Source organism: Lepisma saccharinum, chromosome 4, assembly GCF_977018435.1.
Source record: "Lepisma saccharinum chromosome 4, izLepSacc3.1, whole genome shotgun sequence".
NCBI classification, from domain to species: domain Eukaryota; kingdom Metazoa; phylum Arthropoda; class Insecta; order Zygentoma; family Lepismatidae; genus Lepisma; species Lepisma saccharinum.
Window position 1 is genome coordinate 61096827 of NC_139232.1, and position 26229 is coordinate 61123055.

The window sequence follows — 26229 nt, forward strand, 5'->3', positions numbered from 1 at the left end:
CCTATTCATTTTATGTAAGAGCCTCTGAATGTGAGAACCCCCTCTCAAAACATCAGACGAATATGCAGCCGCATACATTGTTACTCTCCCGGTCATTCTCTCTTTCATAACCCTTAAAACTGCAGAGACTGACACACCACTGCACTGGGATACCAACTTAACCACTTCATTTACTGGTTTCTCAGGATACTACTGACAGAACGTTACATAAATATTGAGTAGAATCTGTTTCTCACCCCTTTTCAAAGGCTGTCCTTGCTGGTGTTTTGAAAACAAGCTCGGAGAACACGGAGACCTTCCCACACGCATAGAACTCGGCATGTTATTTTTCTAAGGACAAGTCAGGCAATATTACTAAGTTGCACTACTTCCTTGCTGTTCACATGATTATTTTTAGAAAATAACCAATGTTATAAAATATAATTATGTACACAAATCTCTAAGCTCATTGAAAGTTACAATGCATATTACTTCAAAATGTTCACACTTATCTTGTCTTGCCATGTCACCAAGTTATTTTACGAAGTGCACTATATTTGGCAGAACAAACATCGTTATTAGGATGCTTGTCAAAGTTTCCAACCACAATAAATTTACAAATTTTCTTTGTCTTGTTTTGATCATCAATATATTTATTGGACTTACAGCATTGCATATGGCTGTTTATGCCCATTATATATTTTACTTACATAAGATACAATTTACATAAAATCTACAAACAAATTCCAAATACACTCCTATCTATATCATCCTTAGAAATATACATTACCATGTTATATCATTTTGTCTAAAAAAAATGCAAGTAAAATATATTCAATTCGCATGCAAGAAAGAAGCCAAATTTATGGGAAATGATTACTGGTGCAAAGAGTTAACCATAACGGTGAAGCAATAAGTAAAAAAAGAAAGAGCATTGGGTTTAAAGTGAGACGTCATATGCGGCAGCGTATCCCATACTACAAATTTGCCATTATTTTACCTTACGTAAGGAATCCTGTAACAACGCTGGATTTTCGTGTGGATTATTTTACTTCTATGAGTTTGCAATGCTTTCTGCATGCAGGTGGTTTTGTTTACAGAAGGTGTCAGGAGGTTTGTGACTTGAACTATAGTATAATTGACGTTCGTTCACATAAAGGTGCTGACTGTGCCAGTGACCATTATTTAGTAATTGCTAAATATAAGCGAAAGACTCTCAGTGATAAATCATAAGAAACAAAATCTAAATGTTCTAAAATTTAATACAGGAAAATTTGCGGATGAAAGAATTAAGAAACATTACGAAATTAAACTGTCAAATAGATTCAATATTTTGCAGGATTTAAATGATGATGAAAATATAATTGAAACAGACATAAATAAGAATTTGGAGCACATACGTAATGCAATAGAATCAGCAGCTAAAGAAAGTATAGGATACTATAAACCAAGAAGAAGTAAGCCATGGTTTGATAATGAATGTCCTAGCCTAAATAAGAAATCAGGCTAGACTTAGGTGGTTAAATAACTCTGATGATACAAATTTAAGCAATTATCATAGGACAAAGCGAGAAGTTAACCACACGTTTACAAGTAAAAAAGAGATTACTACAAACCGCAAAAATAAAAATATCAGAGATTTATATAAAGGTGTACATGAATTTAGAAAGGGGTGGCAACCTAAAGTAAACTTGATAAAATATAAAAATGGCAATATTTTGGCTGACCCAAGAGATATTCTAAATAGATGGAAGAACTACTTTAATGACCTTTTAAATGTTCATGTAGGAGATAAATCAGAAGTAAATGAAGTTGACACAGCAGAACCTTTAGTTCCAGAACCTAACTTGATTGAAGTTAAAGATGCTATTAAAAGGCTAAAGAATAACAAAGCACCTGGCATTGATTTAATACCAGCTGAGTTAATTAAATATGGTGGAAATTTGTTAATATGTCAAATTCATAAATTAATTTGTTTAATACGGAATAAAAAAAGAAATCCCTCAACAGTGGAGAGAATCCATAATTGTTCCTGTGTTTATAAAATGTGATAAAATGAACTGCAATAATTAACATGGAATTTCTCAACTCTCAACAACATACAAAATATTATCTAACATTCTTTTAACAAGACTAACCCCATATGCTAATGAAATATAGGTGATTATCAATGTGGATTTAAACGTAACAGATCAACAACCGATCAAATTTGGAATATAATCAATATGTCCATGAGCTATTCATTGATTTTAAAAAAGCATATGATTCAGTCAAAAGAGATAAATTATATAATATATTAGTCGAGTTTGGAATATCTAAGAAGCTTGTTAATATGATAAAAGTATGCACCAGGGAAACAGAAAGTAAAATTCGTGTGGATATTAATGTGTCTGACAAATTTACAATTCATGATGGGTTAAAACAAGTAGATGCATTATCTCCATTGCTCTTTAATTTTGCCTTAGAATATGCTGTAAGGAAGGTAAAAGAAACTAACGAAGGACTAAAATTAAATGTTGTGACTCAGTTGTTAGCATATGCAGATGATGTAGATTTACTGGGGGATGATGTAAATACAATTAAGAATAATGCTAAAATATTTTTCAAACAGCTAAAGAGATAGGTTTGGAAGTTAGCAAAGAGAAAACTAAATATATGCTTACAGGCCGAAACCAAGTGTTAGGTAATAATCAAAATCTAATTATTGATAACAACTCGTTTGAACCAGTTTCCAAATTCAAATACTTAGGAGTAATATTAACAAATGAAAATTATATTAAAGAGGAAATAAAAAGTAGGCTTAATTCAGGAAATGCATGTTACTTCTCTCTTCATAAACTTTTGTCTTCTCGTTTAATATCTAAGAAACTAAAAGTTAAAATATACAACACAGTAATTTTGCCTGTAGTATTATATGGATGTGAAACTTGGTCCCTTACATTGAAAGAGGAACATAAATTGAGAGTATTTGAAAATAAGATCCTTAGGAAAATCTTTGGACCTAAAAGGGATGAGGAGACAGGTGAGTGGAGGTTACATAATTTAGAACTACATAATTTGTATTCATGTCCGGATATTATTAGAATAATTAAATCAAGAAGACTTAGGTGGACAGGCCATGTGGCACGAATGGGAGAGGAAAGAGGAGTTTACAGGATTCTTGTTGGGAAACCTGATGGTAAGAGACCAGTAGGAAGACCAAGATGAAGATGGAGGGATAATGTTGAGATGGACCTAAAGGAAATCGGTAGGGATGGAAAAGAGTATATAGATCTTGCTCAAGATAGAGACAGATGGAGGGCCTGTGTTGCTGCAGCCATGAACCTTCGAGTTAGAAGGCTAGAGAGTTAGTTAGTTAGAAGTCCAGTTTTTGCTCGTATAGGCTAATTGACACTGGGCCTAAATATTTAAGTGATTCTAACCTCTTTCTCAATATGCTTCCACCAGGTATTGAACTCATGACCCATTCATTACAAGAGGATTCCACATCTGTCTACAGCTACTGTATACAATGGACCCCCAATTTTATGTTCCCAGGTTTTACATTTTCCCACATTATAAATTCAATGTTGATCATCTCAATATAGCAAAGTGTTATAAAATCTTCCTCGTTTTTACATTTTCACACATTTTAAGTTTTTTTTTAGCTTGGTCCCCTGAGAAAATCTAAAATCGATGTTCCACTGTATATACACATGATGATGATAAGTGTATCAATTCGTACCATACCCCGTTCGGTTTAGAAATATTGACCCTGGCAGGCCTTGTCAGCTCCTGCTCAGAATGTGTAGAATAAGCTTTCTACAGGAAATGGTAAGAACACTGGCCTTTGGCAAGAGGTGACGAGAGGCCAAGCGAGGGTTTATATACGTGCGCATGAGAGCGACACGAGGTCTTTTAATCTGGAATCATCGGAGAAGCAGGAGCTACTGGTCTTATTTCTAAACCGAACAGGGTAAGCTAGTCTACACCCATTCTGCCATTCGCATTGCTCACTTCAGTCTAGAAACGAATCATGAGTCTATTTTAATGAATAGTTAGATATTTGTACCTGCCCGTTCAGGGCTGTCTCTACCATCAACTAGTACTAATAGTTACATCCCTATTTAAGATCCCCGCGTTCAGAGGAACGCTACGTGGTGGATTGATGCGGTCATTTTCATTTTCTTTTGGAAATGAAAAGCGTCATGCCTTGTTTTCCTAAACAGACATGACAATTGAAAGGGTAGGCTGCGGAATTTTTCATTTATTTCACTCTGAAATAAATGCAAATCGAAATGCATTAATATCATGTTAGACTTGTTTCTTCGCGGAATTTTTTACTAACGGGGGGTTATTTTTTTTTAAAATAAGGTACGTCACCATTGTTAGTAATGCCTTATGTCATTTATAGAGTTGGAGGACGAGCTTGATACCACATTGGATAGGCTCATCATTCTTGCCAATAATGCTGTTGGTCCGTCTTTTGATGTGGAGGGCCTACCTTGTGCCTCATCCACCCCAATCAGAAGTCCTCCATTAACTAGAAGCCGCGCACGCGCGCAGGCTCACTTTCAAATTGATAATCGTCCCACAGTTCTTGTGGACCCACCCACCATGGCTCAACTACCTTTTGTTCATCCCTTCATGTTCGAGAGCATCCAGTTTCAGGGTGCCTCGGGGGAGGATGTTTCTAAATTCATAGACCGTTTCGAAAGTGCGGCGATTCTGAACAATTGGGACGAGACGAAAAAACGGCAATTATTCCCGGCGTTGCTATGTGGGCCAGCCCTCCTCTGGTTTAATGCAATTAGCCAGCAACCAGGCGTCAATTTAGTCAGCTTTGAGGACGTCAAGAAAAAACTTATCGAAGAATTCACAGGCTCCCTTGATCAGCTGCAGATCGAGGAGCGGATCAGATATCGGTTCCACAGGGACGATGAACCGGTATCCTCTTATGTTAGGGACAAGCAAACCCTCTTGTTTAAGATGGACCCTAACATGGCTGTTAATAAGCAGCTTAAATACATAAACGCAGGTCTTCAACCGGAATTTATCAGAGAGATATACAAAAAACAATATAATTCAGTTCCGGAGCTTTTGAAAGACCTCAAGGAATATGAAAAAGCAAAGTTCCTTATGCGCCGTAGAACGGTGCAAGAGCTCTTGCATTCGGCTCAAAAGGAAACTCTTTTCCCGTCTCCTGCTGAGTTGCGCATTCCTTACCAGAACCCCGTAGTTAGCACTACGGCGGTTGCTCCGGAATCAGCACCTCGGGTTAATCAAGAAATGACTAATCAGCTGCAAGCCTTGCAAGCTGAATTGGACCTTGTCAAAAGACAACAAACGTCTCTCCCAACTTCAGAACCGTCCGCTGTAGAAGCTTTGGCTAAGCAGGTTAGCAACCTAGCGTTAAAAGTCGAGGAAGTTATACAGTCAAATGATCACGAAAATTTTCAAACTGTAGGCCAAAATTATCAAAGGGGTAATTTTAATCACAATCGTGGTTCAAACAACAGACGAGGCTTTCAGGGCAGGGGAAGTAGAGGCTACCGTTCAAACAACGGCCGGTTTCAGAATCGTTCCAATTTTCAGCGTGGCCGGGGGCGAGGTTCACCAGCCTCCCGCGGTCGTCCCGATCAAGGTGACCGGCGTGGCCAACAACTTTGTTATAAATGTGGTTTTCCTAATCACCACCAAGAATTTTGTCTTCAGAATCCAGACGATTTAAACGCCAATTAACCGCAAGTAATGGAGACATACCTGCGGGCAGTAAAAAGATTTTAGTCTCTACTTTCCCATCTGAAGATCTCATTTATGTACATGCCAATGTAAATGGGGAACGTCAAAGGTTTATTGTCGATTGTGGGAGCCAAATAAGTGTAACAAGTGATAAGGGTATTCCTGCCCATGCTAAGAGGTTTAAAATCAACACTCTAGTTAAAGGTGTCACGAATAATTGTTTAACAATTAAAGAAATTGTACTTTTAGATTTTTCTCTAAATGGATTTACATTTAGGCACCCCTTCAGGGTGATACAAGATTTTGGTCATAATACCATCCTTGGTAATGATTTTCTCAAAGCCCAAAGTGCAACTTTAGATTTTGAAAACAATAAATTGGCTTTGAGCAGATTTGGCACTCCCCCACGCAACCGCATTCGGTTTGAATCGAAGAAAGCTTTTGATGTTTCCGTTAAATTGGCAGGTTTGCTGGTACATACTGTTGAACCTGAATATGTGGCTTCTAAACGAATTGTTGTGAAACCAAGATCACATTTGTGCATCCCTTTAAAATTAGTCAATACAGCAAATCAAAATTTAACTTTACTTGAGCCGGATGCAAATTTTCAGGCTAAATCTGGCATAATGGTACCAAGGTCGATACTCAACCCTGCTACACAACTTGTTTGGGTATCCAACCCTTTGAATTATAGAATTGTAATTCGCAAAGGTACTCGGATCGGTGGCGCAGAATCTTGTGAGTTGGCAACGGTGGATCAGGAAAATAGTTCTGTAACAGTTAATTTAACAAAGGAAGAATCAGAAAACGACGATATCCCACAAGTGGATATATCCAAATTTGACATTAATCCTCAATTGGAGGAACATGAGAAAAATCAACTTTTAGAGCTTTTGTTAAAATACAAAAATGTTTTCAGTTGGTCCGAAAATGACATGGGCCTTGCCACCAATTACAAACACAGGATAAAGCTTTCTGATCCTACTCCGTTCCATAAGCAGCAATATCCGATCCCGGTGCATTTGCGAACAGAGATAAAGAAACAAATTGAGAATTTGAAAAAACAGGGAATAATCCGGGATAGTACAAGTCCTTATAACTCACCAGTTATTCTTGTGAAAAAGCGTGACGGAAGTTACCGTTTTATTCAAGACGGTCGCTTTTTGAATAAACGCTCTGTGTTCGATGCGATGGCCATGCCTTCCATTCAGTCTATCTTGCACGATATGGGGGGAAAGCAGTACTATTCTAGTTGCGATTTACGTTCAGGATTTTTTCAAATACCACTCACAGAAGACAGTAAACAGTACACAGCCTTCTCTATTCCCAACCTAGGTCATTTTGAATTTAATGTTTTAAGTCAAGGCCATATCACCTCGCCAGCAGCGATGAATCGAACCCTTCAATTGGCTTGTAGCGGAATGCAAAGTGATAACTTCGCCTTCTATATGGATGATCTATTTACCTGGGGCCATACCTTTAATGAAATGTTGACAACACTGGAAAAATTGTTTCAGTGTCTACAAAACGCTGGCTTGAAAATTTCTCCACACAAATGTAAATTTGGTTATTTTGAGATACTCGCCCTTGGACATTTGGTGGGTCGTTATGGCCTACGCCTGAGTGACCGTATTATTTCTTCCATTAAGACTTACCGCACCCCCTCCACCACAAAACAAGTTAAACGATTTTTAGGTTTATGTTCATATGTCCGTAGATACGTCCCATCCTTTTCAGAGAAGGCCCAACCTCTCCAGTCCCTTTTGGGCAAAGGCAAAAAATTTGTATGGGGGGAGGACCAAGAAACAGCTTTTACAAACTTAAAACACGCTTTAATAACTGCACCAGTTTTGCTACCCTATGACCCTTCTAAAGAAACACGCGTCTACTGTGATGCAAGTCTGAAAGGCCTTGGTGCTATTTTAACACAGCCAAATGCACATAATGATTTCCTTCCTGTAGCATATGCAAGTCGAACACTCAAAAAAGGGGAAGAAAAATTATCCATCATGGAACTAGAACTATCAGCGGTTCTCTATGCCCTCAAAACCTTTAGGTTTTATTTAATTGGGAAACATTTCGAAATTGTAACAGATAATAAAGCAGTCAGTTATTTGCGTACCACCCGTAATTTGAGTTCGAAGCTCTCGAGGTGGAGTGCAGAACTTGATTCATACGACTTCACGGTCGTTCATTGTAAATCTACACAAAATATTTCCGACGCTATTAGCAGGGAATCAACCAATTCCCCGGACGACGAATCGCCAGAATTGGGCGAACCTCGTATATTTCTCCTCCAGGATGAATCAATAGATGTGGGAAAACACCAGCGCGACGACTCATTTTTTTCAGAAATCATAAAAGTTTTGGAGGGGGCAGATGACGCCCAACCCCCCTTCGAAAGACAGGCTTTTTATTATGTGCTGGAAAATGGTCTTTTATACAGGAACCATAAGATGGGTGGGGGAAGTAAGAAATTACTTTGTATACCTAAGTCCTTACGTCATACTGTAGTTGAACAATTACATTCTCACCCGTGTGGTGGTGGTCATTTAGGGTTTACTAAAACATATTACAATGCGCTCAATCGCATATATTTTCCCTATATGAAACGTTTTATACAGGACAAATGTCGCCAGTGCCTATCTTGTCAAACAAACAAGCGCCCTACAGGGCTGCCACAAGGTGAACTCCAGACCTTTCCAAGCTGTCGCCCTTTTGAACGCCTAGCTATAGATTTCGCGGGACCTTTCCCTCCCAGTGGCCCAAATAAATGTAAATACATTTTATCATGCATGGATTTTGGTACCCGATATATGATTGCTGCTCCTGTGGTCGATACCACTGCTCAAACAGCTGCTAACTTTCTCTACGAGCACATAATATTAAGATTTGGTTGTCCGAAAATTATCAACAGTGATAGGGGTGGCTCATTTAATTCCTCTGTATTTAAAGAACTTAGTGCTAAACTCGGTATTCAGTTAAAATTTGTTACTGCGTATCACCATAATACTTCCGGTTTAGAGGAACGAGGTATCGGTATTTTGCAAAGTATAATTAAGCATTTTGTAACCCCGAAACATGATGACTGGATTACCTATCTACAACCAGCGGTGTTTACGTATAATGTTACGCGCGGCGATTCCACTCGCTTTAGTCCGTTTTACCTCATGCATGGGTTCGAAGCCCGTCTGCCCTGGGAAAGTATGCTTCACGCAGATCCCTGCGAAAATAGTGCGAACACAGACAAACTTGAAAGACTAAACAAGGCACGAGACGCAGCTCAAGAAAATTTACGCAAACGATTTGAGTCCCAAAAGAAGTATTATGACAGACGTCATCAATCCACAAGTTACGCTCCTGGTGAATTGGTATTATTATATAACCCCACTCAGAAGGCAAAAACGGCTAAGTGCTTTTCAGGTGTTTATTTTGGGCCCGCGGTAATAGTAAGAAAGGAAAATAACAATGCCTATTTAGTGGAATATGAAAACAAACGCGGCAAGATTGTGTCCGATTTAGTGGCTGTACAGAGGTTAAAACGCTATCACCGCCCTTCAGGGGGTGAGGAAGAAACGAATATCGTATCTCTTCAAGAAGAAGATTTCGAACCAGTAACCGCCTATACGTAGCCCAAAGCACATGTCGTAATTGTTTACCTTCTGTGTGGACCTTATTTTTATAATTTTATATTTTAGTTTAATTTTATTTTTCGTTCCATTTCCCTAAAAGTATCAATACGTCAATTCGTTTTCTCGCCAAACGTATAAAACCTAATGTGCGCACCATTGTTGTTTTCTCGTAGAAGTAAAACTATTTTGTTAGGCAATTGCATGTTTTATATATGAAGTTATTTATAAACACGCTCTGAAATATATGTGCATTTTTCCATCCATGCATGAGTTATAAAAAGAATTAAATATGTTGTTAGTGAGCTCACTTAGTTAATTAAAGCAACGAAAGTGCGGCACGAGCGTTATCTAGTGTATATTTGTCTTTTCTATTGTGTATATTAAACCTACCGGTAGTATGTGGAAAGACCCGTTATTATAGTTAATAACGTAAGAAATGTTAATGTCCCCGTGACATTTAGCCTTAAATAAAGAAAGAAGTCTGCGTAAGCCGACTAAAATGAAGCAGAGAACCAAGTTCTCATTTAGACCATGTAATTTGTGCTAATAATAAGCAAGGTGTGAAGTTTCATACGTTTGACGAGATATTTTTTTTTATCTATTTTCAGTTAAAATTATTCCTGGCCGACAGTTTGACTTTATCTTCTTGACCCCTCCTTGAATAATTCCTATTTACATTGCACTAATTGCATTGCTTCTAAAAACTAACTAAAATACCCGAGAAAATTTTAAGTTAAATTTATTTTGTGTAAAAATATGTGATTTATCAAATTTATTGATTTGATATTTATTGGCCGAAAAGTAATTCATTTATTCTCAATAATAACTAAAAATCAGCAGTTGTGGTCATTTTAGCAAGTTTAGGTTCAATAATTGCTACATATTTCAACAAGATGCAGTTTTTCCTATATTTATTAATTTTAATTGCATTCATCTCGCATGTCAATTCCCTATCCTTCAAGGAAGTGGTCATCAGATCTTTCCAATACCCGTACATCATTTGTTCAGTAATTACGTTAACACTAGTTTTTATTTGTATGTTAATTCTTGCCTTCATTTGTTGTCAGCGAAGATGTAAAAAGTTAAAAGTTTTGGAAAATAATTGCCCAAGGGAAATGGAACGAGTAAATATGTCTTCAAGTGTACAATTTTTAAATATATCCCAGTCGGATAGCGACTCTTGGCACAGTGGTCCCACCCAACCCGTTACATGTCGAAATCTTGAGTCAGTTTTTACCTTTCAAGACCCCTTTTATGACCAAGCAGATACTCCAAACGTAATTATCCCACTTGAAATTCCTCCCGTGCGTCTAGATACATTTAATGTTGCATGTCAAACTCTTAATCCATTAAAGTTAGATGATGTTAACACCTCATCTCGCTCTGTTCAAACTAATCCTGTTAAAGTAAAAAGAGTTAAAGGAGTTACGGTGAAAACACAAAACGTAGATGTGTCTCGAACCGACGACCCCCAGCCCCACTCTGAACCAATTGTCCCTTTCATTCAAAACATGTTTTATGACGACATATAATCAAGCTGCTTTTCCACACACTCCCCTAGCCGTTATGCAACCGAGTTCGTACTAGCCTGGGGCGCCGAGCAAGCTTCCCCTCCTTCTTTTTTATTTTCCTCTGGCTCTGTCTCGCTGAAATCTAGGTACATCAAGAACCAAAAGTTCATGAAAGGTACTCTCTTCCTCTTCCTATTTGCTCCTTGGCACCGCCTCCCTCGTTACCAGTCCTAAGTTTCTATCGTCGTGTTCCTCGCAGAGAAAGAACACGTTCCTGTTATTGGTCATCACTCACGGGGGGCTCCGCCCATCCAGAACGGCCGCCATATATCTTCCCTTCCCTTCCTTCCTTCCCCCCTCCCGACTCAGATCACACATCCAGCAGAGATGAACGATGTCTTTAGCTAGACTCTTCGAGTTCCTGCTTTATGCTGAATTGCATTTCCCTCGCAGTTACCACCTCGGTGCGCAGTTTCTACTCCACATTCGAGTTAGCGGAAGACACATATCTTATTTCAGTCTCGGAGAGAGAGAATTTGATGACACCTTTTTTTTGTTGTGGATGAACTTTATACTCAGCTGGCTTCGGCAATGAAATTCCTAGTCTCCAAACGAGGTGTGAATTATATCCTCTTCAAGGGCGCTTATTTATGCGATTTTTTTCTCGTTCCTTCAGAATTTTCAAAAGTTTCCCAAATGAAATTTAATTACTTCTTACAGATTAACTTCATGTTAATCTTCGTAAAGTAGGTAATAGCGAGTAATTGTGCTTATATTTTACTCTCCCACACGTCATAGACTTTAGTTGAAGTAATATCATACGAAATCCTATACTTTTCTCCCGGCCCGGCGTCATGATGTTCATTTACGGTTCCGTTTCAATTTCTTTTCCTAAGGCGACCATAAAAGTAGTTTTGTTTACCTTATTCGGCTAAAACCTGAAAAGAGTGGATTTAGACGCTCACAGTTGTCATGGGTCAAGTGTAATCTCTTACGCGGCGAGCATTTATGCTAAGTGACAAAGAAAATACACGGCGGGCTATAGCATGACGTAGAGTAGTTTTTCCTCTTTTCTGTTTAACGCAATGCCTTATATATTTTTTTCCTTTATTCTCAGAACCGTAAATTTACTTCACAGATAGCCAAGAAATGTTTTCTAAATCAATAACCCAGATTAGTTTCAGTTTTAAATTTACATTTTTTTACCTAAGAGAGACAAATGCGCCCCCCCCCCCTATTTTGCCAACGGTTTTAAGACCAGCCCAGACAACCTCCTAGGGTCACACCCGGGATGTTTATGGTTTGCTTTGAGCAATTTCAATTTGATTTTTTTTTGTTAGTATTCTATACCGTTTTTTCATTTTTCTCAGTTTATTTAGATCAATTTTTTCACGTCACAAACATTTTTTTTCTCTCCCTTTCAGATACCAAGCATGGCTGACATCACGCAATTTTATTGGAGGTGTCTTTTTCTATTCCTGACAACCCTTCCCACTTTTCAATATACAGTTGCAAATGAAAATGAGGATATTTTTGTAAGTGGGTTGGGCTTATTTTACGAACAACAAGGTCTTATGGTTCACAGTTCCGATTACATATATACAACTGCCAATATTCACATTGATATTAACATTCGGACTGATAACCACTCAGGCTGTGTTAAGTGGTCAGCTATTCAAAATGATACCCATGATCGTATTCAACAATACTTACGCGAAATTTCACTTTACCTCCCTTGTCGTTTTAAAACCAGCGATAGCCGGCCGAATTGCCATGGGGTGTGGAAAAATGTATCTGGGAGCACTCGAGGGAAAAGATCGATTTTCTTTAATTTAATGAATTTATTTTCGGCGGGTCTTTCAATTTATAACTCCTTTTCAATTCATCACCTTAGCTCCTCTGTTCAAGCTCTAAAACATAATCAAGATCAGATTCAGGCAGAATTACAGGAAATGAAGAAAGACGAAATCCAGACTTTCCGAGTTGTTAATAACATTTTGGTAATCTTCAAACGTTCTCTTATCGCTCTTAAAGCGGATTTAGTTTCGAAATTTTGTGACATCTATACGGAAGAAAGGCACCTAATGGCACTTTTGCACGCTTCAGAATTATTTACCCGTATTGATTTTATGGTAACCGATCTATCGATGAATAAACTGTCTTATCATATGATTTCTCCCGATTGGCTCCGTGTTTTTCTCAGTCTTCATTCTGACTTTAAGGACACCCTGTATATGACGGATCTTGGTCTCTTTTACGCTTTAACCAATGTTTACCTTGTCAATTATGACTTATCCACTCATTCTTTTCATATTTTGTTAGAAACTCCCAATTTACTACGTACCGCCATTTCTCCCGTTTATCGGACTATAAATGTTGGCACTTTTGTTGATAATAAATGGTTCCGGGTTAAGGTTCCCCAATTATCATATAAAATGGAACATAATGGTCAAACCCAAATCGTGGAAATTCTTGATAGTCATTGTAAATTTAATTCCTTCATTTACGTTTGTATTCATACGGAACTTTCAATTCACGATAATATAAAATGTTTAACAAATATTCTATTTCATAATTCCACTATTTCCTGCTCCACGGAAATAAAATCTAACGTCGGGGGCCACCTCACGAAAGTTCGCACTCGAACAGGAGTGATAGTTTCCGGCACAGGAAAATTCCTCCAATCACAAACTTTAAACGGCAATTTAAATACACACAAAACAATAACAGTGTCTGAAGGAACATCCTTTTTCTGTAATTATAAGAATTTTGATCAATTGATTTTTGATGATGAAATTATCCACACTCGTAGAGTTTTAGATACAGAAATAGCTATTCGAGCAATTTCTCCACTTTTTAATACCTCTGTCAATTTTTCAAATGTAATTCTTCCTGATTGGACTGACTTTCGACTGGCCATGGAGAAATTGAATCAGTCAATCGCGAACGAACCCAAATTTCATGAAATATTTTTGTCCCATTTTCCCGTTACTGTTATCCTATTACTAATTTGGAACTTCATTTTAACTGTTTATTTATGCTATACGTCAGGCGTATGCAAGCACAAACCAACCTCGACTAGTGACCGTTAACAATGCGTTACTATGTCGCCTTGATATATTCCTCCATCTCTATGTATTTTTGTAATTAATGATCTTAACGTCATTGGAGCCATGTCTTTTACTCTTTTATTATATCTTAGTGATCCCGAATTTACTTGTGGCTAGGTCCGTTTTAACAGCTGTGACGTTACCAGATTTTGGGTTAATTATTTTTTTCGTCAGTTCCTCATTTTTACAATGCTTTGACACTTCTGACATGATATTAATGGATTTCGTCGGGTTAATTTTTCTGATACCAGGGGATATATTTGATACCATCTACATATTACTTTTATATATTTATCAATATTTAATCCTAGATATTTTCGTTCATTTTGTGCCATGTCATAACTTTAGTTTTATATTGCACATTATTTTATATTTTGGGAGAAGCCAGGGGCTATATATATATAATTTAGTCAATATATACATATATTACTTTTGATGAAGTCAGATTTTTCATTTTAATGGTGTTCCAGTGTTACGGCGTCAAATGACATTTTCCGCCTTTTATTTCTTTAGCCTTCATTCAAACTTTGTTTTATACTTTATATCACTTATTGGGCAGTTTATTTTTACTTATTTTTACTCATGATTTTCACTTGCCTATAAAAGACGATTACTTTACACATTTTTTATTTCCTTTTAATATTGAATGACTGTGAGCAATGTAGTTTATTCCTATGTCCAACCTGTTTCCTCCCCTGTTCGGGAATTCCACGAGTTCAAGGAATTTCGAAAGTCGCCCAGCGATTTTTTTTGAGGCCGCAAGAAGAACGCATTCCTGAAGGCTTTGGAGCCCACCACCCTCCTTTGGTTTTCAGCGGTGTATGTCACCTAGCAGCACCGAAAAACCTATTCCAAGTGACATCCCAGGATCGGATCAGCGTCAGAAACATCAGAAGAAATATCATCTTACAGAGCAAACCCCCCCCCCACGACTCTAACCCCCTTAAGAAGAAGCATGAACATCTTTCATGTACATCGTCCCCTTTTGCTCTGTAAGACCAGGCAGTGTCCTTCACCACATATTCGAACTTTCCGGGTACAGTCAACGACCCAAATGTGTTGAGACCCAGCCCTGTGGATCAGCAACCTGCCAGGACACCTGTGACGTTTTCATCCTACCAGTGGCCATAATTACTGTATGCAATGGCGTCTGCTGTGAACTTTCGGGGGCCTATCCTAACATCCCCCCAGTGTTCGCCATTGGACAAGGCATATTTTTGGGGCTTGGAACCGCTACTTGGAGTGGCTTCCAATGGACTACCCTGTGTTCGCCCGCCCCACGGCCACGTCTTTTCATCTGACCTTTGCTGCCCAGTATTCCGGAACTTTCCACACCGGGATTCGACTCCGGTCCCCCAGTGAAAATGATCGGTCAAGGACCGTGTAAGTCACAGAACAGTGCTTCGTACCCCAGGACTCCGGGGTTGGAATGTATTTGGATTGCCCTGCCGTCTCATTTCTCAGGTCATAGTGTGCACACATAGTGTGCTAAGAACGTCAGTGGCATAGTGCAAACATAACCTTCATCTATTTTTTAATCTTCGTGTGGTTGTGCGCAGTCCAGTGGAGTTTGGTGTTTACCACGGTCTTTTGCTCTCGCCTCGAACTGTCATCCTGATGAGGCGGAAGATTGCGATCATGCGGCATTAAAGTTTCTCACGGATTACGTTCTGTGCTTATTTAGCACTTGTTCAGAAGCAAGTCGCATGTATCGCGTTACGATGCAGTGTGTTGAACTTTCCGCTGACCTGCGAACAACACTTTATATCGCTTGTTGACAAACCGTCAGCATTTTTGATTACGAAAGACTCTTCCAGCGTGTGGCTAATGAAAACAAAAGACTTTCTTTCAGCTTTCAAGCTTGAGCTTAATTCTGTTAATTTTCGGTGAAGGGTCTCCGACATTTTTTTTTTATTATTTTCTTTTATGTAACCTTTTTTTTTTCATGTAATAAACAAAAACCTTTTAAATTTTGGTGAATGGCAGAAGGTTCAATTTAAACCTTTCATTATTACAATTTCAATTTTGGAAATTGTTTCGCAAGAGGGGGTGTCGTACCATACCCCGTTCGGTTTAGAAATATTGACCCTGGCAGGCCTTGTCAGCTCCTGCTCAGAATGTGTAGAATAAGCTTTCTACAGGAAATGGTAAGAACACTGGCCTTTGGCAAGAGGTGACGAGAGGCCAAGCGAGGGTTTATATACGTGCGCATGAGAGCGACACGAGGTCTTTTAATCTGGAATCATCGGAGAAGCAGGAGCTACTGGTCTTATTTCTAAACCGAACAGGGTAAGCTAGTCTACACCCATTCTGCCATTCGCATTGCTCACTTCAGTCTAGAAACGAATCATGAGTCTATTTTAATGAATAGTTAGATATTTGTACCTGCCCGTTCAGGGCTGTCTCTACCATCAACTAGTACTAATAGTTACATCCCTATTTAAGATCCCCGCGTTCAGAGGAACGCTACGAATTCGGCTTATGAATTTTATTCTGAAACCTTTCCCCGTTTCATTTCTAAAGGGATGAAGAACAAGCTCATAGAAATCCAGACCGGCCAGCATCTCTCCTGGAACTGCACAACCCACTCACTGAAGAAGATGAAACGTACAGCCGCAAGCGTGTTCATAGAATTTCATCTCCTGAACGGTGGGAAATTAAACAGGTGAGAATTGGCTGATCTCTAACTGTAACCAAGGTGCCTTTTTTTACGTTCTGTGATACGTTGATATGTGAAATTCATCGAATAAATTCGTGAATTCACTTTCATTTACCAATTTACCAGGTACATTAATAAACAAAGCCTGTTTTGGCACAAACCTGCATACTTGGATATATTTAGAGACTATGAAGAAATTGTCAGTTTGGAATAGGCTCCTGAGCTTCGAGACCTATCTCACTTATCTTTAGGGATTGAAGTCCAGAGGTATGAATCAACAGAGTTTGCATGTACTTTCAGAGTGCCTACCAGTCTGGAAATCCTGGAATAGCCCAGAAATTGATTTTCTGGAAAAATCAATGTTTTTGTTCCAGTACGTTAAAAGTAAATTTTTGAACAAACATCAAAAAGTAAAAATAGCACTAGCAAGAAGTTTTTCATTTGTTGTAGACAAACTCTACTTCTGTTCGATATACAGGTGGCTCAATAAGTCACTTAACACCCCCAGTACAAGGCCACTGCGGCATGGAACATGAAAATGGCGATGACCAATCGTTGCCTGGCCAAAGGGGGAACAACATTGACGTCACCCGCATGGTCTGAAGCCATCTTGATGTCCGCCATCTTGAATTCAACTTCAGAAATTTAAATGGGAAGGGAGTTGTGTGACATATCAAAATGGGCTAGAATTTCACCAGGAACACAACTGTGACATTTGTTTTCACCTAACTTTAATTGTTGCAGAGTTAACAATACCACAAATTTATGGCTCAATAAGTCACTTAACACCCCCAGTACAAGGCCACTGCGGCATGGAACGTGAAAATGGCGATGACCAATCGTTTCCTGGCCAAGGGGGAACCACATTGACGTCACCCGCATGGTCGGCAGCCATCTTGATGTCCGCCATCTTGAAATCAACTTCAGAAATTTAAATGGGAAGGGGGTCGTGCAACATATCAAAATGGACTAGAATTTCACCAGGAAAACAACTGTGACATTTGTTTTTACCTAACTTTAATTGTTGCTGAGTTAACAATACCACAAAGTTATAACAACTGCTCAATATGACGTCCCTCTTGCACAACACACACGTGTAATCGTCTCTCGCATGACCTTACCACATTCTGAAGAACCTCAGGAGTTATTGCAGTACAGGCATCCACAATGCGTGTCCGCAAATTGGCCAGATCCCTGATTTTCATAGCATACACCATGGCTTTCAGGTGTCCCCAGAGGTAAAAGTCCAATGGTGTCAGGTCAGGTGAGCATGCAGGCCATTCCACAGTTCCTCGGCGACCAATCCAGTGGTGAGGGAATTGTTGATCCAGGTACTGACAGACTATCATTACATAGTGCGGTGGAGCACCATCTTGCTGGAACCATTCAGGATAGCTCCCATCCTCGGACAGTAAGGATGGTAAGATCTGCTCCCGTAGCAGAAGCAAATAGCCCTCTGCATTTAAGTTGCCCTCAATGAAAAATGGACCAACAAGTCGGGAACCCCAAGTACCACACCACACCATTAGCTTCCCGCCTCCTGTCACCTTGCTGGGATCTGTCCAATGAGGTTTTTCGGGTGACCAGTACCGCAGATTTTGTTTATTCACCTCCCCCGACACATGAAAATTAGCCTCATCACTGATAAAAATTAGCCTCATCACTGAACAGAATCTTGCTACCAACGTCAGGATCACGTTGCAGGTTGTGCTATAGCCCACTCACAAAAATGCAAACGCCTGTCTGGATCGTCCTCACTGAGGTGCTGCTGCAGCTGTATCTTATACGGATGCCAGTGGTGGTCATGTACAATCCTTTGAATTGAACCCCTGCTGACACCGCTTTCCAGCGCCAGTCTTCGTGTGCTACGGGTTGGGGACTTTGGAAATGATGCCAACATTGCTACAGCAGTACCCTCATCAGTGGCTGTTTTCAGACGTCCATGTCGCGGCTTGTCATCCACAGATCCAGTATCTTAAAACTTTGCCAGCAACTGGCTGACGGCCACATGTGACACCGGTTGTCTTGCAGGATTGCGGTTATTGAAGTCTGCGGCAATGTTATGCGTACTTCTCTCCCCTGACATCAATATGATGTCAATCCGTTCCTCACGTGTTAGTGGCATTTTCGTTCAGATCAGTGAAAAAGGAAATGTGCTACTCTTGACAAGATCAATTCACATCATCACTCTTTTAAACTTTTATGTAAAGACAAAACACAATCGTAATTCCCATGTCAACCAATACTACAAGATATGTACATACCAGTAAGTCAATATCCGGACATTTTAAGTGATTGGTCTAAACAATAAATACCACATAATCACATACTAACATTAATTTGAACAATAAACATTTAAGCAAAAAGAAAAGGACGTGTCACTCTCCCATGCGGGAATTGCCCTTAAATTTAAAGTTAGGTTAAAACAAATGTCACAGTTGTTTCCCTGCTGAAATTCTAGCCCATTTTGATATGTCGCACGACCCCCTTCCCATTTAAATTTGTGAAGTTGATTTCAAGATGGTGGACATCAAGATGGCTGCTGACCATGCAGGTGACGTCAATGTGGTTCCCCCTTGGCCAGGCAACGATTGGTCATCGCCATTTTCACGTTCCATGCAGCAGTGGTCTTGTACTGGGGGTGTTAAGTGACTTATTGAGCCACCTTGTACATAGTATTACCACTAGTTAGAGTAGAAATTGTACATTAAGTACTCTAGGAAAAGGGTCTTGTTTAAATTTTTTGAGAATATTTTATAGGAAGCTATCTGGAGAAACATGTTACTAAATTGTACTATAACTATGTATTATTTGCACCATAATTGTTATGAATTTTTAGAACAAAAGAATTCTGTGTTAACCATTACAGTGGAACCCCAAATTTACATTCCCGCATTATACATTTTCTCGCTTAATACGTTCATCCAGTCAGGCCCGGCAAAAGGTCATGTTAAATAATAGGACGTTCACCTCGATTTTACGTTTGCTCTAACTCCCGATTCCCGCTTTATAAGTTTTCCGAGCCGTGTGTCTTAAAATTTGGAAGAAACCTGTTCCGTTTACTATGCAACTTCTCCCTCCTTTTTCTTGCTTTTGCAACTGGTTCATTCACCATGCGACCTTGAACTTCCAGATGTTGGGCTTTTGTGCAAGAGGAGGGAGCAAAGAGCCATGGTCAGTGGAAGGTGGGGGAGGGGGGAGAGGCAGGGTACAACTTGCATTTATCATCCTCCCTTGAGGGAGAGGAAAGGAATACTGCACTTCTTGCATTCCCCGTGAAGATGAAATGGGCCGATTCTTCTGCTGCAGGTTTAGACAACAAGTGCACTGTTGCCAAACCGATTCTCTCTAAATGCTGCTTTCCCTAGAGTTCGGACACAATGTGTGTGACTGAGGTGTCTTTGGTCGACCTTCCCCTCCACAAAAATGCAAGTCAAAAATTAACAACGAGACTCGATCACTATTCGCTTCTTTGCCCACATATTTACTGCATCCTTCCTAGTTGACAGGAACGGAAAAAAAAGAAGGGAGACTTTGTTTTGTAAAAAACTTTTCCTTTATTGTTTGCAACGTTGAATGGAAAAATATTGGGATTTACCATACCGGATAACAACTGCACTCTTTCTTCAATGGAAATTCGTTTCGATTCCTAAGGAAATATGATTGGATGTAGTTTGATTACTTTTAATCTGAAGTTTTTTCACAAACACTATAACATTTGGTTATCAGAATGAAGCTGAAAACGCACAAGTTAAAGTGATCATTTTTTTCTGTGGGCAGATAGGGCGATATTTTACTCACTTACGGAAAAATATTCGTGTCAAATCAATTGTGTGTGGGGGTAGGGGGGCAAGGTTGGGATAAATGATTCTTCTACGTGAGGCAGAAAATTTTTTCTCTATGCATACTGTGTGACTCGTATGTTGTAAAGTGATGGGGCCTGGAAAAAAAAAATATATATATATATATGTGTGTGTGTGTGTGTGTCACAGCATGGTGCAAAGTGCATGGGAAACTTTACATTCACTTTTTTCTCATTTGCGGGGGGGAGGGGGGGGACGACGTTTGCTTTCTCATGTCCCCTATGGTATCATCACTACATCACTAGTAGTGTTGGGCGATATGCGATATCAACTAGGCGATATATTGTCATGATATTTCAGGGATATATATCGTGTCAGCGATATATATCGTGTTAGCAATATATCGTCACAATATTTTAGCAATATATATCGTGTTGGCAATATATCGTCATATTTGGCTATATATCATCACAATATTTTAGCGATATATATCATGTCAGCGACATATCATCACGATATTTGGCGATATATGTCGTGGAGACAATATATCACTGATATCACGATACAGAAAAAAATATAGTATTGTATCTTCTGTGACGATATATCGCGATATCAAATTTCCATTATCGTCCTAATCACTAGTCTTGTAATTACTGAAAAGTGCCATGTATTTCTGCCCCGATTTTCTTGCTCGTGTGGAAGTGAGCACCCTTACACGAGACATCTTAACCAATTAACATAAAGGCGAAAAGACTTTCCTCTGGCATCTAAAATTACGCAGTTGCTCCTCAACCTGAATATGTGCCTTCAACGAACATAGCGTACTGCAAGTGAAAAAAAAAATATGCCTATCTTTCCCCAGTATGAGTTCATTACTCCGGCAGTGTGGAGAGCTATGCAGTAATTGAAGGATTCAGCCCCTTTCTCATTCTTGAATGCCCCCCCTTACCCCCCTGGGTCCGAAATCTTGCTCATATGTCTGAACTCTGAAGCATTAACATGACAACATGGGAGAGCTTCAAGCAGTGATCCTTCTCCCCTCCCCCCCTTCCTTCTTTCTTTTTGCAACTTGGCCGGGAATAAGCACACTTCTGATAAGACTAGTTCAACGCTGCTCCACCACTTGTTTTGTCTCCCCCTTCTGCTGCCTTGCATTACAAACGGGTGGGAGGGGTGTCTGCGAACAACAGGCAGCTGGCAACCGGCACCAAATGTTTCGTCTCCTGGCTCCAGAGCTAGGACTCGTCCATCCACTCTGAAAAGGAAGAGAAATGGCATTGTTTTGAATCTCCTCTCCGAAGGTTGTTCTATTTTTACAATTAGGAAACATGAGTACCAGACACAAAGCGAGGAGTTAGAAAAAGAAAAGCTATTTTTTTTTCTTGTTCTGCCTTCTGATACACACCTTGAACACACAGAGCAGTGCAGGAAGGAAATGCACGCTATGCTAAGAATAATACAATCGCAGCTTTTCTTCGAAACCATTCACGTGCTGAAAATAAATCACGCAATATTAAACGTTGACGAAAAGTCAAGAAAAGGAAAACAGGTTATTTACGGTGGAAACTATTGGTGGAAGAGGTGTTTGCCCTCCATAAGACTTATAAATCCAATAACAAATCGTCAATTAACATGGATGTAAATAGCAATCAGTGGCGTGCCCAAAGGGGGGTGATGGGGGTCATAAGCTCCCTCCCTCTGGCCAGTATTTCTAAAAAAAAAAAAGAATGTCAAAGGCAGGAAAATATGGCAAAGTGAGGGCTGACTACTATAAAAAGTATACGTAACCCCATACCCCCTTTCGTAAATCCCTCGTCTGTCTCTTATAATTTATTGCGACGTCTAAAAATGCGTAAGTTTGACAAAGCTTGTTTTGTTCACTTCATGCTTTTGGGCTGATCGGAACTGGATACATATCTAGCTCAAACTGTAATCTGAACCATTCTGCACGTCTTCAGGATACTTTGATTACAGTATATAAAGATGCTTGGCATCCAGCTATAAATGATCACCTACCCTCCAATTACCCGGGACTCCTAAAAATAGCAACTAATTACCAGTTTACAGAGTAAACAGATCTCACACAATCAGATGCATAAACTGAACATAATAGGCGGCGGTTAGAAGCAGTCATTCACCTTCCCTACCCTCGAAAGTGGGTCCTGTTAATCTGTCATTGATTGACTTTCACAGCACGTCTTGCTTTTGTCCTTAGAAATTCATTATTATAGTTCTTTCCTATTGTTAAATAATTTTTGATACACTATACTTCCTAAGAAGTCGATTGTGTAGTCATTTGTTACTGACACTTGAGTTTCACCCCTCCCTTATGCTTTCCCGCTTTTTATGTTTCCCGCATTTTACATTTTTTTTTATTTACGGGCCCCTGAAAAACGTAAAATCGGGGTTTGACTGTATTCAGTATATTTCAAGTATTATATGGAAATTCGCCCCTGATACAATGCTTCACTCCCCTTACCCAACAGTCAGTTACTGTTCAGTTTATTTTCACTATATTACTTTTACATGTGAAGTTAATATTCCAACACATGGTTTAGTTGGTTTCTAAGTGTGCATACATGCTTCTTCCAGACATGTTCATGTACACTAATTAACCTAATGATTTGGTCTGGATAACTTGAAAAAGTCAGAGAATTAGTTTTACAAAATTGTAGACACCCAGATTTTCTTTGGGAGGATTCCAATGTAAGTTGTAGACCCATTGGATGCTGTCTCTCCTCTGTCTGCCACTTACCTCCCATGCAATGTATTTATGAACCTGCTTGAGTCATATCTCTCCTCTTCAATCCCTGAAGATAAGAGTGATAATACTACCTCAAAAACTTGCAAATCTATCTGGTAGTGACCTGGTTAATGTTCAAAGATAATCACTTCATCATCTCCAACAGTAAAGTTTCAGACTGTACACATTTTCTCCCATTCTTAAAGAACATTGTTTGCAGTAATATTAAAAGCTGTCTATGACTACAGACATAAACGATATAGATTGTACCAATTTTGTTGCTTTGTGCCCCCCCCCCCCCATTTTTATAATATTTTATTGCATAATTTCCCATTTTTAACATCACACTTTATCAAAAGTTGCACAAGATATCCAAGATGTGTACTTTTATGTATTATTTAAGAGGACTTGTAGTTTTTTTATTTCAATTAACATCATTACAATAAGTGAAAATATAATTCATTGAACAGTAGAATTTGATACATAAGTTGAATTTCATGTATAATTTGTTTCATTAATGCAGTTTGCAGAAATGTCATTGCTTGTTGCGTTATGATTCATTCTTGTTTGACTTGGTTTTGTTTATATCTGTTGCTTTTTGTTATGTAGATGCTTTCGGCTTCCTGCATAGATAAATCTGAGCTTCCTGATTTTGATGATGAAACTGGCCTTTTACCAAAAGAAGATGATGAAGAAGAGGACATTGAGATAGAACTTGTGGAGGAGGAGCCACCGTTTCTTCAAGGCCACGGTCGGATGCTTCATGATCTCAGCCCTGTGAGGATAGTGAAGAATCCAGATGGCTCTTTGGCACAGGTATGCTGGTTTTCACAGTATTCTTCGCTGCCTTAGGTACAAAGACTCAATATGTTGTATCGTAGGCAATACAGCCTTTGGTTGTCTTTGGTCTTTCACTCTTCAGCCTTGAATGTAATGGTAATGCTTTTGTCTTGTAATCATGGGGCTCCTGGCTTAGAGTTGCAATGCAGTTGCATTGCACAACAGTTCAGATCCTGCTTTAAACTTCAGATTTAGTCATATTTAGCCCATCTAAGTTTAAAGTTGACTTGAAACAAAGTATAGTCTCAGTTGACTTCAAATTTTCTTTGGTTCCTCCTGTTCTCTCCTTCCATGTTCCTATTATGAGATTTGAAAATTTGAAAATATAGCTTCAAAATCACATTTTGTAGGTTTTCCTCACTGTACATCACTGAATTGCATTACACTTGCCAAAACTACATCAATATGCCTTCTGTGGTCAAAAACTTGAAAGTAAGAAATTAAAAATCGAAATCAGTGTAAATATCAAAATTTTTACTGATTTCAATATGCCACTTGTCATTACCATGGCTGAGCTAATACCCCTTTCAACTGAATCCGATACCACTTTCAACTGAGACCAATACTACTTTCAACTGAGACCGATACCACTTTCAACTGAGACCGATACCACTTTCAATTGAGACCGATACCACTTTCAACTGAGAGTGATACCACTTTCAACTGAGATCGATAACCACTTTCAACTGAGATCGATAACCACTTTCAACTGAGATCGATAACCACTTTCAACTGAGATCGATAACCACTTTCAAGTGAGACCGATAAGCACTTTCAACTGAGATCGATAACCACTTTCAACTCAGACTGATACCACTTTCAACTGAGACCGATACCACTTTCAACTGAGACCGATACCACTTCCAACTGAGAGTGATACCACTTTCAACTGAGATCGATAACCACTTTCAAGTGAGACCGATAACCACTTTCAACTGAGACCGATAAGCACTTTCAACTGAGATCGATAACCACTTTCAAGTGAGACCGATAACCACTTTCAAGTGAGATCGATAACCACTTTCAACTGAGACCGATACCACTTTCAACTGAGACCGATACCACTTTCAACTGAGACCGATACCACTTCCAACTGAGAGTGATACCACTTTCAACTGAGATCGATAACCACTTTCAACTGAGATCGATAACCACTTTCAAGTGAGACCGATAAGCACTTTCAACTGAGATCGATAACCACTTTCAAGTGAGACCGATAAGCACTTTCAACTGAGATCGATAACCACTTTCAACTCAGACTGATACCACTTTCAACTGAGACCGATACCACTTTCAACTGAGACCGATACCACTTCCAACTGAGAGTGATACCACTTTCAACTGAGATCGATAACCACTTTCAAGTGAGACCGATAACCACTTTTAACTGAGACCGATAAGCACTTTCAACTGAGACCGATACCACTTTCAACTGAGACCGATACCACTTTCAACTGAGACCGATACCACTTCCAACTGAGAGTGATACCACTTTCAACTGAGATCGATAACCACTTTCAACTGAGATCGATAACCACTTTCAAGTGAGACCGATAAGCACTTTCAACTGAGATTGATAACCACTTTCAAGTGAGACCGATAACCACTTTCAACTGAGATCTATAGCACTTTCAATTGAGACTGATACCACTTTCATCTGAGAATGATACCACTTTCAACTGAGACCGATACCACTTCCAACTGAGAGTGATACCACTTTCAACTGAGATCGATAACCACTTTCAAGTGAGACCGATAAGCACTTTCAACTGAAATCGATAACCACTTTCAAGTGAGACCGATAACCACTTTCAAGTGAGATCGATAACCACATTCAAGTGAGACCTATACACTGTCGATACTGTTACCAAGCCCCACCAATATCTGAAAATTTTTACAATTCAAATTAGTTCAGAATATTTATAAATTTTAATACATAAGGTTTCCAGTGAGACTGCACCACAGAAATCTGTGTATAATTTTCAGGATATTTAGATTCTGAGAAAGTGCCATGTGGCATTTTTACAGACTCTTCGAAAAGTATTGGTCAGTATCGGTGATTAAGTTGTAGCTTGTACTTTCCGATACAATGCATTGGTATGAGCTCATGCCTACCAAAATGCATTCCTTCCGATGCATTTTGTGGAATTTCTTAACAGTCCAATATCCAACCTAAAGGACTGGGATATCCTTCTTAGTGTGGCTCATCAAATTTTCAGCTTGGGTAAGCC

The 26229-nt window shown here is 39.1% G+C and overlaps 2 protein-coding genes across 3 annotated transcripts in view; both read left to right on the forward strand.

Annotated features, from left to right (window-relative positions):
- The window catches only part of LOC145986500 (coenzyme Q-binding protein COQ10 homolog A, mitochondrial), a 169836-nt gene that overhangs the window by 43453 nt on the left and 100154 nt on the right, over nt 1-26229 (forward strand). The gene's annotated exons all lie outside the window — the stretch shown is intronic.
- pea (ATP-dependent RNA helicase pea) overlaps nt 1-26229 on the forward strand; it is a 103103-nt gene that overhangs the window by 26531 nt on the left and 50343 nt on the right. For both annotated transcript variants that reach the window (XM_083120572.1, XM_083120573.1), the window contains exons 9-10: nt 16477-16618; nt 23768-23974. In XM_083120572.1, the coding sequence (XP_082976698.1) occupies nt 16477-16618; nt 23768-23974 (349 nt within the window). The remainder of the gene's footprint in view (nt 1-16476; nt 16619-23767; nt 23975-26229) is intronic.